This window comes from Pezoporus wallicus, unplaced genomic scaffold, assembly GCF_028554395.1.
Source record: "Pezoporus wallicus isolate ANWC-B61680 ecotype Strahan unplaced genomic scaffold, APGP_CSIRO_Pwel_v1 scaffold_7402, whole genome shotgun sequence".
Taxonomy (NCBI): Eukaryota; Metazoa; Chordata; class Aves; order Psittaciformes; family Psittacidae; genus Pezoporus; species Pezoporus wallicus.
The window spans coordinates 2546235-2563744 of NW_026641037.1; the positions used below are offsets into that span (position 1 = coordinate 2546235).

The 17510-nt window shown below is 40.6% G+C and overlaps 1 protein-coding gene across 3 annotated transcripts in view; it reads right to left on the reverse strand.

Annotated features, from left to right (window-relative positions):
- Nucleotides 1–257: 257 nt before the first annotated feature.
- Nucleotides 258–17510, reverse strand: part of ARHGEF26 (Rho guanine nucleotide exchange factor 26) — a 58483-nt gene continuing 41230 nt past the window's right edge. For all 3 annotated transcript variants that reach the window (XM_057421643.1, XM_057421642.1, XM_057421641.1), the window contains 5 exons: nt 12879–13033; nt 5779–5988; nt 2497–2564; nt 1893–1997; nt 258–1040 (listed from right to left, as the gene is read on the reverse strand). In XM_057421643.1, coding sequence (XP_057277626.1) covers nt 898–1040; nt 1893–1997; nt 2497–2564; nt 5779–5988; nt 12879–13033 — 681 coding nt within the window. In that variant the 3' untranslated portion in view covers nt 258–897. The remainder of the gene's footprint in view (nt 1041–1892; nt 1998–2496; nt 2565–5778; nt 5989–12878; nt 13034–17510) is intronic.

The window sequence follows — 17510 nt, forward strand, 5'->3', positions numbered from 1 at the left end:
TGAGATGTCTTCTCTGGAACAGAGAAGAGCACATGTGAAGCAGCACCAATGCAGCACAGTCCCAGTAATGTTTTATCTACCTCTCTCGTGCCTTTTTGCCTGGAAAAAAAAATAGACATTTCCAGCAGTTACACTCCTTTAAAACACCTGTGCTAATATGGATCTAAGACCAAGACAATCAACATCATACATTTTGCAGTCTGCTGTTTCTTGCTTTCAGAAATCCTTTCAGAACTGCAGCAGTAAGAGAAGAGAAGAGAAAGTCTTGTGTCAGCTTTGCTAGTTTCGAAGAGAGAGACAATCGCTTCATACAAAGCCTGGGATTTCCCTGGGTTTCTGCTGGAGAGGTAGTCCTTTATGAATTACAGGATTAGTTATTCTACACATGGATTCTGACACAACTAGGGAGTATCCTAGTAACATACTGTCTGGTACTGGGACTGTAATGCTGCAGTTTCTCAGGAAAAGGAAACCCCCTCTGTTGCTGTTTATATCCAGCTCAGTGGATGGGTAAGGTGTTCAGCCTCCCACACTAACTGCTGCAAGGAGTTCTGCTTCCGAGAGAAAGTCAAAATACTCAAAAACAGAGGGAGAAGGAATACTTAAAGAGACAGGGATGGAAGAACTAAAGCTGAAACTGAAACTCAAGTCAAAAGATGTGTGACTGATCTCCAGTGCCTAAGAAACTACTTGTAGCTGAAATCTGCTAATGGTTGAGCAACGTTCAGTTCAGAGCTCTCAAAATAAAGGGATGAGTGTCTGAACCATCAGTGCTTCCTTAACTAGGTTTTTTGCATTGGTGACCCACATCTTCCATGTGTTAGCCATGGGACATAGCCCTGCCCACTGACAACAGGTAGTGCAAATCCTGCAGTGCAGCATGAAGAAGCACAAATACTACACATTGGTTTCAAGTCCCAGTAAGCGTCCCATCCGCTCCATGTTCTTGTCAATTGTGGCACGACATGTGATCTCTTTAGCACACTCCATAGGAAACCAGCCTTTTTCACCATCTCGGAGCCGCTCCCCTTCATACCAACCTGCAAGGTGAAGGGACAAAGAGTAACAAACTTTTTCAAGTGACGTTAAAGGTAACTTGCTAGAACTCTGTGTGTTGCACTTGAGTAGACACAGTCATCACCTACATTATACATTTATCTTCACAGGAAGTAGCAGAAGAAGCTACTTAATCTGCTACTTCTTAAGATAGATGGGTTTTTATACATGTAGACTAGGAACAAAGTAGTATGTAAAAATAAATACTACGTGAAATCAGTCAAATTTCTATATTGTAGTTCAAATATATTTTGAAATAAAGAGTACAATATCACTGCAATCTAGCAAAAGCAATGCAGCACAACTGCTAGGGACTTTGATTTTTGTATGTAATACTGAATAACATCATTAACATTTCATACATCAAGTGCTGACAGCTTCAAGCATCACTGAGTCAGCACAGTGTGAGATATGAGTAGAATCTCTTGCACATCCAGGCAAGAATCAATGTTGATCTTGGGTTACCTGATGCTACGGCAAACAGGCAAAAGCAGGCAGTGAAGCACAGTGTATAACATGACTATTAACATAAATGTTTCTCTTACACAAACCTGGTGCTTACTCAATAAAACAAACATAAGCATTCCTACATGAGCCCCATGGTTTTTGGTAGAATTCTATTTCTCATTTGCAGACAACTTACAAGCAGCCAGGACATACTTTGAATACTTGTTGCCTAATCAGAGGCTGTCCTTCCGAAACCTGAACTGAAATGCTCAAGGGTTTCTTGGAATCTAATTCATTTTCCAACCAGACATTAGAAAAGACACTTTTCTAACTGGATCAGTTGCAGTGGTGACAGGTGGTTAGTGACAGCAAAGTTCTCACTCACTCACCATCATTTACTTTTTGATAAACCAAAACGACATCAGCAACCTGAAGAGAGAGTTCATCTGACTGCTTTGCTGTGTAGGTTCTGATGATCTCTACCTGAGTCAGAGCTGTGAAAAAAGTAAGCCAGGCTGAATTAAACCCTTCATATAACAGAGCATCTTCTATGAAAATACATATATAATTAATTTAAACATTTCCTTTTTAGAGTACACCCCCCAAACAAAAACAACCACAAAAAACGAACCACAACAAAGGAGGCAGCAAGTTATGCACAGGGCTTCCTGTCTAAGCAATTATACATGAACAAACTGGATGGACATGTAAGGGAAGGAACTTTGCACTTTTGCTACCAGACTGGAACAACTGGCCAAACTATAATTAATGAATGCAAATTAAAAATACTTTGTGAAACTGAACTACTCCAAGAAACCCCCAAGCACAGAAGAGACGGCAACTTCATGTATACTAAAGCAACACAGCCCAGAAACAGAAAGAAGCATTTCTAAGGATACATATACTCTACACATGCTCATGCCTCCAGCTAAGGGGCAGCACATTCCCATTCTTCTGCCAAAGCTCTCACAAATCTCATCAGTTGTAACTTACTTGTCCTGTCCATCTTCTGCCCATCTCCATCCTGTCCAAGCGCTGTAATCCAGCGAGCTCTGTCACTCCTGCAAACAGCAAAGCAAAACTCCATTTCCTAATTCATGCTCTTGATAACTCCCCCTTTCAAGGCTCTGTAAAGCATAACAAAACCGCTTTTTTCTCCTCTCAAAATATGGCCAGGTGTGATACTACTACTAGTAATACATTATTCAAGCACATTTAACTATTTTAAGCAGGTTGGAGTATAAAAGAAACCTGTAAACACATATGATGTCTTATATACCTTAAGCTATTTTTCCGTAACATAGGTGAACTTCTCCACTAGGATCTGTGACTAATGCTTGTTAAGTAGTATTACTTAGAAAAAAAATAAATCCAATACAGCCATTTTAATACACAACACCAACCAACAGGTTTCCTGTAAGTAAGAACTGTCTATCTGCACCACACACTTAGAATGAAAGCAAGAAGGGGAGCAGGTAGGAAGGGGGAACTGAAGCTTCTCTGCTCTCAAGGAGAGCACATTATGTTTCCAGATACATTAGTGTGGGATATCAGAGTTAGCACAAATAAGTGAGGACCTAGCAGAGGCCTACATTAGTCATTTGAATCTCACCTTGTATATAACCTAGAAAAAAAAAAACAATCTCTGAGAAGAGCAGAAAGAATTATTTAGGTTCTAATTACACAATGCATCACAGAGGTGCAAATTACCGACAACCGATCTTGAACGCGAGTGGAACAAGCTAAAGTCATGTTGAACAGCAAAGGAAAAAGAAAGCTAATGTTGAATCACCCCTGTTATTGGCTGAGCTATAACAACTTCATCTTTACAGCTTCAAATTTTGGCAGATCAAAATTTGAACTCTATTCCCAAAACAAACATCTCAGTGAGATTAGATTTTTATCTCCTGTTTGTTGAGGGGCTTTGCTATCAGTAGAGCTTATAATAACACAAGGGAATTGCACGACTGAATTTTCCTGTTCTCCATCCCCTTAGGAAGAATTTTTGCTGCCATCTTTGGCGTAAAGAAACACAACTGCTTGCTGCTGAGACCTGGTATTATCAAAAATCTGAAACATCTGAAAATAGAAAATTCTGGCCCTTTAGAAGTGTCACAGAATGGGACATTTACACAAATTATTGGGGAATTCTCTACAGCATGTCTTCCAAGATGCACCACTGCTCAGCACCACTACACATCGTTCTGCAATAAAGTTCATCATTCTCTTTCAGAAACACTGATGCTCTCTCATAGCCTTTCTTAAATAGCTCAAGAAATCTCTTTTCTGGGCACAGACTCAGAAAACTTCCTGGGGATAACGGGATTCAGAATGGAAGTCTTTCTGTGCATGCTTCTTTTGGAAGCTCATTACTTTGAATAGAAAGATTTTGTTTTAATGGCATTTAATAAGAATGTGATTATTTTTCTTAAATCCCAATACCCACTCTTCCTCAAAGATGAGTTACTGCCTGGCTCCTGCTAACATTTGATGCCAGTTGGTCTCATACCAGTGGCCAAAACTACAGCATATGCTACACTTCAGTCATTAAAAGTAGGTGGTACTAAACTTGTTGTACTGCAACCAGAAAAAGGAAACTCTGTAAACAACTTTGCATTACATTCATTAACTTTGTGGATTTTTGTTTGTTTTGCATTTTTGGGGCTGGTGGGGTTTGGTGGTTTTTGTTTGGGGCTTTTTTTTTTTCTTTTTGTTTGGGGATTTTTTTTTTTGTTTGTTTTCCTAGAAAAAGGTGTTATTTATACTCCTATTTTCCTTCCCTGTAACCAACCATTCTTAACAGGAAAAGTACATTTCCTTTCAGGCAACTCTAAGAAAAAGGCAAAGATATCAGACTGCTTTCCAGTTTAAGTGTATATTTCTTTATAATCTGTGTGTACTGTGTATTTTGTGCCTTATTCACCGGGCAATATGAAGTCCTGACCTAATGCAGGTACTTTTGTACTTGGGACCCAAACACCACATGAAGAGACAAGGCAGATAGAACATTTTTGTACATCTAAAACTTAACTCTATTCAGTGAGCACTCTAAACCATTCAGCTTGGGGTTCCCACTGCAGATTCCCTTCCTGACCTTCTCAAAGCTAAGAGAAGGTTATTTCCTGTAACTTTTGTATACAGGATAATGCTCTATAAAACCAGGTAATTTCCAAACACAGTAACTGTTTTCAGAATCTTTTTTCTCTGAATGACAATCTGTTGGACTATTTATATGACAAACAGTATACAGCAAATCAATAATACATCTGCAGAACAAAATTTCTTTTCATAAAAAGCCCAGACAACTAAAAATGTCCTGCATTTTTTTCCCAATAAAAACGCATTTCCAAACACGTCTGAATCATCTGCTTACTTTATAATGAGATCTTTAATGGAAATCATTAATGATCTATCGTTTCTTTCAGGGCTATTCTAAACTTTGAAAGCAAACCTAAAACTAAAGTTTTCCAGGCTGGGCTACATCTGCTTCATGTCTTCCCTCCCGCCTCCAGCTTCCACGAGAACAGATAAAATCTTTCACTTTTGTGGAGGGTTGTGTAGAAGTTAATGGCACCAGAGCAAGATGACAGCCTCTTGGATATGTGCTCCCGACAGAACAAGACACTTCTTGTTGCTCATTTCTAAAGCAGAAAACTGTTGTCAGGAGAACAAGGACCACCTCTATCCCAGCACAGCTCTGCAGGGCAACACCAGCCTCCTCCCATTTAATCCAGTACTGTTCCACTTCTGCACCATCCAACTGTTACAATAACTAACTCACAAATCACTCCTCCAGGACAAAAGCATTCTGCATTCATACCCTAAGATGATTTGCCTGCAACCACCATCATGCCTAAGGACATACCTGTGCCAGTTTCCTCCTGATAGTACTGTGCTCTGTGTACAAACAATACAGTGTAAACACCATACTGCTAAAAGAATTGACAATTAGGGTAAGATACTTTAAACCTGTAAGGAACAAACCAGCACATGAAAGCATCAGAGACAGAGCAAACATAAATGAATCTCTGCAGTCTGATTATTCAAGGTCTTCTCACCAAGGTAAGTATGAAGAAAGCTTCCCTGAGTTACAACAGTAAAAGTAACATTCTCCTTGTAGTAACCCACATTATACCTAGATTCACATGTTCAACTATTCAGCATGCACAGCAGCACGGTGTGCCACAGGGTGAGATGGGAATGTTGTTGCTGACAGCCTAAAACTCAGATGGGTTGGGAGGTGAAAAATTACAGAAATGGTAACTATTCACTTACTGACTCTCTGTTCCCAGGAGCATCTCCACCTTCTCTCCCGCATGGTTACTGAGGACCAGTAGTCTGAAGAGGTGAGTTGCAGAAGTCTGCCGTGAGTATAGCATAGCTGAAGTGCTCTTTACAGGAGAAGAAGTCAGGTCCTCACTGTCACACTGTTGTACCACCAGCTGGTCCCTTAAAGAATAATCTGTGACATTGTAACTCTCCTCACTGCAGAACAAAATAGGGAAGAAAAAACCCCACCAATTTAATGTTTCATTTTCCATTAATTATGTCTTGAAGCAAACTAAGTCACAGAATCCACTTTTAATGACACAGTATGGCATGATTCTTCTGGCACCTCAGATCTTCATCTGTTCTATTTGTTTTTGAAAGTACCAATTTTCCAAGACACAAAGTAGATCAGTTTTTAAACCCCACAGAATGTAATTTAGCAGCACAGTTAAATGACTTTGGTGGTCCTGAGGTGGAGTGAGCTTGGCTTTACTCCACTGAATAGGAAATCAGGCACAGCAATTACCTAGAAATTCATTTTTACTTCTGTAGCTTCAAACGAATATCAGACCTGAATTTTACAAGGGGAAAAAAAAAAGTTTCCCTGCTCCTGTCCCTGTAAAATGCCCCCTAAAAATCTGCGCTCTGATTCCAGATGACCACCACCAAGCTTCACTTTAAATACTTTTATATAATTTTAATAATACATTTTAAATAATTTTAAAAATGGACAAAGGCTTCTCACACACTATTGTTCTTGCAAAAACATTGTGCAATTTACCTCTTAGAGGGAGTACTTTGTAAATAACTATACCAACTCTAAGTGATATGGATAAAGATTGCTATGTGCACGTAGTAACTTCCCAATGTGACCAGAAAGAATTCTAAGAAATTATTTAAGTTAGCAGCTTTACTTTCCCTAGGTTTGAAATGCAGGTGGAGCAGGGGACAGAACATCAGACATCACAAATCAGAGCACAAAAGTGTTACTGATTTTAACAACAGGACTTAAATGAAAATACACATTCTTCCCTTCACAGCAGCCTTTTATTTCTAAATGTGAGATTCACCTGAGCTAATCAAAATCATCTTGGCAGGTGAAGGCCTTGCAGAGACAGGAAGAAGCATATCTGGACAAGGCATGCTGCCCATCTGTCAGAATGCAGTTAATGACTCATGCTTCAACTTCTGAATACCCAGACATCTTCAGAGCTCTGATGCGAGTTCAAACAGTTCTCGTGTCTGTTGGTTTTGCTATTTACTCGTATCAAGGCAATACTGGAAACTTTTTTTTTTTTCTAGTGGAAAATCATGGTGTGTTCCCAATCTTTTAAGTTGTGAAATACAGGTAAAAAAACCTAAAAAGCCCACAAACAGTTAAAAGAATCTACATCACTTACTCAAGAAACAGCAAGTGATCACAAGGAAAGACTGATCACCCCAAAACGCCTTTTTTGCTTCCACTGAAGCAAAATGTTTCCCAGCATTGCCTTACATGCATTTGCAGGTTTACCAGGATCTATCATAAACCCAGAACAGTGATAAACTGATTACCTCATAATTTCATCAAAGCTTGATAAATTTTGCCAGATTTATTGTCTTACAGTGGTACCACAAGAAAAGATAGAAAAAACACCCACTTACAGAGGCATCAAACCAGTTCTCCCTCCTAGCCCATCCTCTGCTGTGTTTATCAAATTTTGCAGTAAATCTAACAGATCAATCTTTAAGGAGCAGCTATATATACTCCACTTTAAAGTAAAACATTATTTAGCTCTCAATCTCGACTGATGAAAAGCTGTACTAGAGCCTCAGTTTGCTATGGTTCATTAAGAGAATTTAAATTGAAAAAATACTCGAGATGCCAGAGATCCACACAACCCCAAGCACTGAACTGACACAAATCAAATCCCAAACACCTGGAACTTAAGCCATCTGAAATGCTGATGGTGACATACTCCTTCTGGCAGGTGTAACTGAAGCGTGTTCTTCCTGTATGGTTGCTCAGATAATGTAAGAAAATGGAGAGATGACTACTTAACAGCTGTTGGGATACATGCTCCCCATTTTGTGGGCTGTTGGGAAAATACCTGCCAATACCTTGACAGTTAACTTAATGATCTTTGTAATTCCCGTTTTTCATCCTTCAGAAGAATTGCTAAAACACAACTGAGCAACATTGTAACACTATGACTCAAAACGTTAAGTCATTGCTGATCCCTGTAACTTGTACAGGATGTGATTAATTTCTCTACTCTTCAAGTGACAACAGGCTTACAGATCATATTGTATTTGTGGATTTTTGTGGATTAATAGGTCCTGCCAGTGCATCTAGTGTGAAAGTTCTTATTTCAATTACATGGGGTATGCTTTTACTTTTGTTCTGTGAATTAAATACTTGAAATGTGGGGTTTCTGCAGTACAGCTTTGTACATTCTCAAATGACAGAACATGATACTAACAGAACTAATTCTTGCAAATACCTTTTGTCGAGCAGCTTGGGGTCTTTATAAAGAAACCAGAAGCAATGACAGAGAAGCTTAGTAAGATTTATCATATAGCAGCACTGAAATCACTGTAGTTCAGAAGATAACATTTTTCTTCCCCATTTAGTTTTCTCCAAGTCTCAAAACGGGACCAACAATTCCCCACAGTTCACCTGGAATCGCAACTCCTGTTCAGATACAACTGACAAAGGCACAAACATACCACAACTTCCAAAAGCACCGTTGCAAGAACTTCAAATAGATCTCAAACCTCTCCACATAGCTTTGATTAAGCTCACTTTTGATTAGTCTGCTGCTTCCATATTCCTTAAGAGTAAAAAGGAAATGAGAGGGAAGGAGCAAACTCTGCCAAAGCTCTGTAAGAATGAAGCCAGGTTAATTGTGCTTTTACACATGACTTCTTGGGTCCCAAAGTAGAAAAAAATACAGATTACAGATAGGTTTTGCTTTAATTAAAGCCATTTAACATGAGCACAGTGAGAAGCTGGGAGAAATCTTCAACTATCAGCATGTAGAAAGATAGATTTCAATTTCTGCATATGTAACTAACTCAGGGCTGCTGAGCCCTGGAATTTTAATGCAAATGTATTCTGTACATCTTTTTCCTTTGGAAAGACGCACACACAGCTCATCCCTGAAACGTAACACACTTGCATTTACTGGGATTGTCCTACTGTATAAAAGTGTGTTTTAAGAGAGTTTGTGAGAGGAGGTTCATGTTTCACATTCCCCTAAATCCACCTCCAGATTCAAATTCACTCATTTATCTGCAAAAAGATGCTACTTATCTATCCCTTGAAGGCAGTTGTTTTGGGTGCCACCCACAGTAGCTGAGGGTACCTACTGAAGAAGGAAAAAACATTTTTTTAACCTAATATTTATCAGTCTCCCCCTCTTTTTCTCTTTTTTCTTAAAATATAAACTCTAAACCAGGAAAAGGCTGGCTGGTGTGACTGGAGTGGGGGCTTTTGGGTTTGTTGGGTTTTGTTTGTTTTAAAGAAGTCGGTTCAGTATTCCAGTCTGAGAATCCCTGCCTAGCCAAGATGGAGCTTGCAAAACCAGCAAGGAATGCTGCTGTAGTTCTTTGGGAATCTTCTGTCTGAAAAAGAGATGCAGTCTACACGTTGGCATAACTAGTAAGAAAAGCATTCCTTACTAAAAAGTCAGAGATAAACCTCTACAAATCCTTCCTCTTCCTTGTCTCCATTCAACAAAATAGTCCAATTTGACACTACCAGGCAGTCCTCACCATTTTATTTCCTGTGCCCCATGAGGCCCATAAACTCTCCTCTTTCCAAATGGGTAATGAAAGACGCTGACACAGCTGGAAGTGCTGATGCGCACAGATGTGTTATGAACAGAACCATGCAGCCAGGCAGTGGAGTAACATGTCCTTTAGAATTACCATCATCAACTAATATGAATGGGCCCACATCTGTTTTTAGCTTAAGACTGAACTTTTCTGCTATACTTTTATTTCAATTCAGAACATGAAACAACAGGACTATTTTTTACTCCTTTGCAGGGAATGTGTACTCATTTTAGAGGTGCTTTTATGAAGACAAATTATCTATTGCTTTAGTATCATCTGTTCTGGTTGCCCATGCTTTAACAGCAAGCTCATAGTCCCCCTAATCCCCTTTACTCTTTCCAGCTACACTACTCTGCAGTCCTTGGTCTTCCTCAGAAGTTACTTTGCATTTATGCTTGCCATTAGTTACAAAATCACTCCTGCATTTAAAGAGAAAACCCTGGATTTGCAAGCAGCCTTGAACCTCAGGGTGAATCCAGTGTATGAAGTCCAGCTGCATTCTGCTGTTGAGGCACCTCCAGAGATGATAAGCCAGAGCCACTAAGACAGACAGGATTCTAGTGGTAGGGGATTCCTTAGGGGATTACCAACAACAGAGTATTCCATGAATGTACACTCATTCAAAACTATAAGCCCCTCTGGAGCTCACCTGAAATTTCCCAGAAGCGTACAGGATGTAACTAACTGGTGCATCTTCTGACTAGCTGAGGCAGCTTAAAAGAACAACTCTAAAAGATTAATTACTCCTTGTGTCAGAATACTACCTTCAAAACCCAATGTCAGCATAAGCTATTGGTTTTCTGGTCCCTGTAATGGATGTCATGGCCAAAATGGTGGCAATTCACAGTACAGCAAGGGGATAAATAGAGGGAACAGAAGTCAAAGGTTGGACCAGATGATCCTTGAGGTCCCTTCCAATCTGGTATTCCATGGTTCTATGATTGGTAAAACACTACCACAAAGCTGAAAGAATAGGTGAAATATTTAGGTTACTTGAAGTCAGTCTACACTTGGGTCTTTGCAGAGTATTCACAACATTTACCTTTCCAAATTTCTCCATTTCATTTCCCAGAGTTACCTGAAGAGTCAGAGAACAAAAGACACTGTTCTGGAGGGCAATCTGGACAAGCTGAATTAGACTTCCAACTCAGAACTGCTCTCCAAAGGGACCTGCCTTCTCCACTGACTGCACAGGCAACTCTGAAGTATATACTGAGTGCTCCAAACATCACCCAGCTCTTTGCTTCATGCCAGACAACATCTGTGTTCACATGTGTAAGACTTAACTAGTACCTTCCTGTGCACCAACCATACAAAAGCTGTCCCTTCCACCAAGAAGTGGACATCCTGACACATGCTAGCACTGACTGCTCTTATCAAGGTAATGCATGAAAATTTTAAGGTCCCTTCAACTCAACCCATTCTATGATGTTGTGAACTCAGGAGCATGCCTTGAGGATACACCACCACAAGACCTCTCTTTATCTTTTTTTACAGCTAAAATGTAACAGTTCTCATTATGAACAGGTTTCTGGGCCCATTGCTCACTCAGTTCTTCAGATAATAAGTCTGACATCTGGCAAGTGTCCCTGAAACACAGATGGGAGCAGTGACATATGCCCTACCTGGCTGGAGCAGAGTTACTCCACAGCTACCCACATGACATTTCTGGCAGGTCTCACCAAGCCTAGCCCTTGAGAAGTTACGACCGAGCCACTGCTGGCTGCCTGTGCGAGGTCCTACATATATGGCAAACCGCTCAGAGGGGATGGCTGGAGCTTAACTCTGGGGTGAGGGTGCACAGCACGACTGGGGCACTAAGCAATTATTATTTTTAGCACAGTAACGAGGAAGGATTTATTTATTTTTTTTTAACAATGTCAAGAATCTTCTGAAACACAACTGCTCAAGGGAAACACAAACATTTAAACTCAAACAGCAACAAGTATTTCTGTCCACTGCTGTGGCATCCATGGTAACACTGGGGGTGGGAAAACATATTACCCAGAACTCAACTCCTATTAAGAAGCTGATTCGCTCAGGCAAAGCACATGCTTCATGCTGAGAATATCTGGGAGGCTTGCAGGAATTAGTGCTTTTCAATTGTATCTGTTTGTTTAGGTGGTCTTGAAAGAGTGACTGTGAACCTGATCATCCACATGAAGCGTTCTTCCAATTTTGACCTCTGGGCCCCTTTAGGACATTTCAATTCCAACAGCTCGCAGCTGTCATAAATCCCAAATTTTGGATATGTTGTTATAAAAATCTGGTTTATAATCTGGATACCAGGCTATCACATAGGAAACCAATAAACAATGTAACAACACAGATAATAGATGCGTCACCGTTTTCCCAACTCCAACATTTACTTAGCTACCAGTACAGTAATATGTTAACAGCAGTCCCATAAGAGAAGAAACACACTGTTCAAAGAAGTGTGATGCGGCTCTGATGTGCTGCCAGGGATTGAACAAGGGACTTTCACAGAAGCATTTCAGCATAAGCTTTGATAAACACCGAATCTCAGAAACGTGTTCACGTCAGTAAGATAGCTGGGGAGAAATCTATTCACTTGCCTTCCCATCTTTATTAAGAAACCCCAAAATCTTCACTTAATATTTTTCTCCTCCATTCTCATTTAGTTTTCTTAAGTATTAGCATTTTCTTCACAGATTTTATACCGTATCTCATTCCTCAAAATTTATTTAAATAATGAATTTGAAGGGTGTCTTTTAAAAATAGCTAGTATTTGGCTTAACTGGCCAACCCAGAGAAAAAAAAACAGTTGTTTGAAAACAGTTTTTAGTCCCAGAATAAGGTTTATCTATCAAGTAGTATCTAATAGCAACAGCAGAGAATGTACATTCTGTTCAATTTGTCTAAACCCCTCATCAAATCTAGTGGTAAAATGGAGACTGCTAGAGCTGTCCCCCACACATCACTCCTCAAAGCAGCCCAACTGTGGAAAGCACGGAGGGGAATAAACATTACCTCTTTATCCTTCCCAAACTTCTCCCATTGCTAAGGCACCAAGGATGAACTCTTCAAATTAGTTTGACAATTTGGACTTTTGGCAGTGTTTGCCAAAAATAAATCCTGTTTAGTAGTTACTTGTCATTGCTAAACACGTGCTATGAGAAGCCAGGAAGCTTCCGTGTTCCCTTCCCCTGGGGTGAAGCACACGCAACAGTCACAGTAACTTTAAAAGACAACTGTAACTCGGCTGTTCTCTCTGTGACTTCAAGGAGCTGAACACAAAGGCAGTGTTATGCTGGTGACACTCTTACCTCTTCTTCTTGGTGATAATGAGGACATCATTAAAGAGGAAGAAGTACACCTGCTGCTTAGAAGTTCTCTTAGAAAAAAGTCCAGTGTCTTCCACATACGCTGTTAATTCGCCTCTTTTCACTAACCAGCGTGAAGAGGAAACCAGTGGAAATGGCTACAAAGCAAGAAAATAACATTTTTAATCCTTCAAAAGTAGAGCTTTAAAAACAATCAGATAACTGTATTATGTATTTGGGGGAAAAACAACATGCTTAAACTCAAATAACAGGTTATCAAGACTTAAAGTATCTTTGTCCTTCCTACAATACACAAGTAGTAGCATGCAAATACTTGAAAATCATTCATGCACATGGTATAATTGTCCATCTAAGGGAAGAATGAGCAGACTTGATTGCTTCCACTGGGATGGAACAGACCATGTGAGATCTCCTAAAGAGATTAAAGAGACCATCCTCCAGGAATATGTGAGGTTTTGTAGAACGTGTGAAGCAATCGTTCTTCAAGCACATACGAACTTTGAATTTTCCTCTAGGTACCTCACAGCTTTTCTGCCTACACAGCTGGGAAAAAGAGCTCCAGCTTCTCACTCAAACCCGAGGGCTATGGCACACCAAGCTTCATCACTTCCCTGAGGCCAGCTGGTACAACACTGTGCCTCATTCTGATCGTGTGTTCTGTGCCACACACAGAGTGAAAAATGTAAAATTCTTTAACAGAAATACGCTGTACAACCTACTGTGAAGTGTTCCGTAAGCACGTTAAACGGACATAAACAGATTAGGAGGACAGCACACAAGATTAGACTGGTCCCAGTACAGCACTGAATATTATTGAGATGTTCAGAGTATGCAGGCTTCATTGCTGTTAAAATGTAAGGTGAGGAATGCAGAAGGCTTAGCAGTCGTGTGGTAGCATCCATTTTCTACTAAGTAAACTGAAGTTTCGACACAGCTCTGAAAAAATGCGTAAAGCAGTATGTGTTACATAGGGTTTGAACTAGCTGTCCATTTTAATGCCAAACCAGTAATAACATCATAAAGCTCATGACATCATAAACTGACATCATAAATCATAACATCATAAACTCATGACATCATAAATTCACCTGCTGTTTGAAAGACACATCTGAAAGTCTTCAAATGACATTTCTTCATTTGTAGACTTACAAAAGGCCACATTAGCAAACAACTGTCCTTCCTCGGGATCACCTTCAGCTTTTTCCCCATCTTCCATTTGGCCAGAAAACGGTGACTGCTACACTCAACCACAATTGCTCTGTGATTTGCTACGCAGCCAGTCAGACAGCTCCAGGCATGCCACTACAGTGGGGTCTGCGCTTGTTAGAGCATCCTCTCAGACCAGGCATGACAACTCTGTCACTGGCTCCCAGAAAAGTCAGTCAGTTCACCCCTCAATTTATAAGGTCTGAGCAGAATCATTCTTCTGAGGTATTACCACACCAAACCTCCCACATTATTTCCCTTAAGAGCAGGAAGGGAGGTTCTCCACATACTTGCTGTCCTCACTAGTAGCTCCTGAAACATCATACAATTACCGGTGCACTGTCCTAGCTTCACCTAAAATGCTTCCCTCCTCCTCCTCATTTAAAGCACCTTTCATGTACTTGTAAAAAAGTATTTCTTCATTCAGTTTGTCAGCTGTCATCTTCATTCTGCATGGGTTGGCTTTTTATATCTTTTAATCACTTCAGCTGCCTTTTACTGAGCTAACTCCAGCTTGTCAGCAGTTGCCCCACAGTACCATGCCAAAACCAAGACGGTGCTCTGACTGCGATCTGACTGTTGGCAAAGCAGAATAGTAACTCCCTCATTTTCCATATAACCACCCCTTGGTTTTGAGTGTCAAGGTACAATTTTACAGTGGCTTTTCCAAAGATGTTTTCCCTGTCCCCATGCAGCACCGCAGAACTTCCACCCCCCTGCCTTCCCTTAGCAGGCAGCATGCTAACAGCAGGTGAAGGCTGCTCAAATGCAAAGTGCAGCAGCCCACTGGAGCTGTTGCAAACTGCTGCCCATTAAAGAAGCCCATTAAAGAAGATTCCACATTTTACCTTGCCCTAGACTGATTCCTGACCCAGTGCACCCAGAACAGTCAGTAACCAACATCCTGCCCTCACCTGGTACCTGAACACAGACTTCCCCTGGCACAAAGGTGACCTCCGCTACGCTGCAGACCCATGTGAGGGACCCTTCAAAGCCCAAATACTTCAAGTGGCTACTAATAAATACCAACATGTTTCATTTATCTGCTGCGATTCCTGGCGAGTTTGCATTCATGCTACTAAGACAGTATCAGCATATTGAATCTTGATGAAATTCCCTTTGGATATTTCTTCCCAATTAATGCAAGCTCACGTATTCCGTTTTGATTGATATGATTTTTGCAGGTTTTGAGGCTTGTACTACCCATTAGTTTATTAAATGCATTTTCTATTGTATTCTCTCATTTGGAAATGCTGAATTTTGTTTCAAATCCCTATTTCGTAACAAGATTTTTTTGCCCAAGTCTGTTAATGAATCAGAGTGAATCAGTTTGGCTTGGTGTAACTTTAAGTTCATTAACTGTCACTCATCCTGGATCAGCCACTAACTTGGGCTTTCTGCCAATACCACTTCATTGCTTTCTCCTACGTCTGTATCAGGTCATTTTTACCATGGCTGGTCACATTATTAAAGGGTCATTGTTAAACCTCACAGGTTATGACAAGGCAGTTCAGCTTGGTGCTCAGACACAACACCCCAGAAGAACTCCTAAGCCCCATCACTGGAATCACACACTGAAAACACAGATTTGTATCAACATTCAGCTTTAAAACGTATGGCATATTTTCAGTCAAAACTCTGCTGGTTCAGTCCCTTCAAATTCAGAAACATGAATAAAGTTTTTGAACAAGTGGCCTTTACATTTCTGGAAATGCAGTAATGGCTCCAGGTGAGTATAGAAGAGTGGGGAACATCAGCCCATGCCCCAGCCATCATACCATCACGCTTGTAGCGACTTCACAAAACAGGACTCTGGGCTGGATGGTCCCTGAACACTGAAGTCACACACATTTGTTTCATGAACAGTAAATTAACACATTTGCAGGAAAAAAACCCACAACTTTTCTGGTGCTAAAGGTGAAAGATTTAGGAATTAAAAACTTTGACATCTGAATTAAAAATTCAATTCTACAGATGAGCCATGTACAAAAGTGACATCTGAGTAGCTCCTCTCTACTCCTGTGAAACACACTTCAGTTACATCTAACAAAATAATAAACAAAAATCCCCAAGCCCTCTATGAGGTCCCACAAGAACAGACATAGCTGATCTAATTTATAATGGCTATAAAACAGCATTATAGGACCGTGACAACTCTTTTACAAAGTACTTAAAAGATTCCTATTTGAGACAAACTGAACTCCTCTAATCTGTACTCTAAGCAAGTTCATCACATTTTCCTAATTGACTCTATTTGAGAGGCAGCTTTTTAATATTAATTTTTCCTTAATTGCCAAAAGAGTACATCGTGTCAACCATCTCCTTTCTATATAAAACAAGCTGCCAGAACTTAAAAATGTGCTGAAATGCAGCCAAAGCAGTCTTTTATACACCAGCTGGCAAGCTCTCAAACCACAGATAAGGTCTGAACCACTAAGTGCACATTTAAGATGCACAAATTAAAAACGTGCATTAAAAAACACAGAAAACAACATACATGAAGCAGTTTCACTGCCATGAAGCTGGTGAGGGCTGCAAGTGACCACACACACAGGGATGAGTCACACGGAGCCTCCTGCTCCTATGAGGTTGGGATCCCCATTCAGGCCCTGCTGGGCACTTCTGCAGATTCAAAATGCACGAATGAAACCGCTGAGCAGGTCACCCAAGGGTGTCAGGCTCCCCAAACTCCTGTCAGATCAACTATGACCATGGCTGCTGCTCTTTGCTCCTACCAAAAAAATAATTGTAGAGAATTTCTTTTTTTAATAAAAGCCTAGATTTTATTTTCAATACTAGAAAAAAATTGGAATCTCTCAGCCTCCTAAGACTCTTTACAGTTATCTGAGGGTTATCTGAGTATACCTGTAAAGCAAGACAAAACCTTGGCATTATCACAGTGAACTGTATTAATACAGGTGTAGTTTAGCTTAACTGATTTCACCTCATGGAAGCTGCCTGCTATTTCAGGTGGGCATCGCACTATTTTGGTCCTGGCAGCTGCTGCTGGCCCCCCATGGGCTGTCACAGGCAAAGGCAGGTGACTCCTGCCTGCAGGCATGACCTCCAAGCAGGGTGCTGGGCTCTCCCTATAGCAGCTCCTGAGTGCTGTGCAGCACCCCAATGCTACCCTCCCCTCGGGCAGCTCACACAAAAAGCATGGGGCCTCAGACGGGCAGTTTTCACAGCAGACTACCAGAATGTTGTAGAAACAGACCAGGATTCCAAGCAACATGTCCTGAGCTGACCAGAAATGGACCTGGGTTTTTATTTCATGCTGCTGTGAATCCAGATAGTCAAACACAATTAGGATTCCTCCTGACGTCAAAGTAATCACTCAGGCATACTGTTCCTATCACATATAGGACCATCTCCACACCAAGCAGCAGCAGCTGGTCTCTCTCCCAA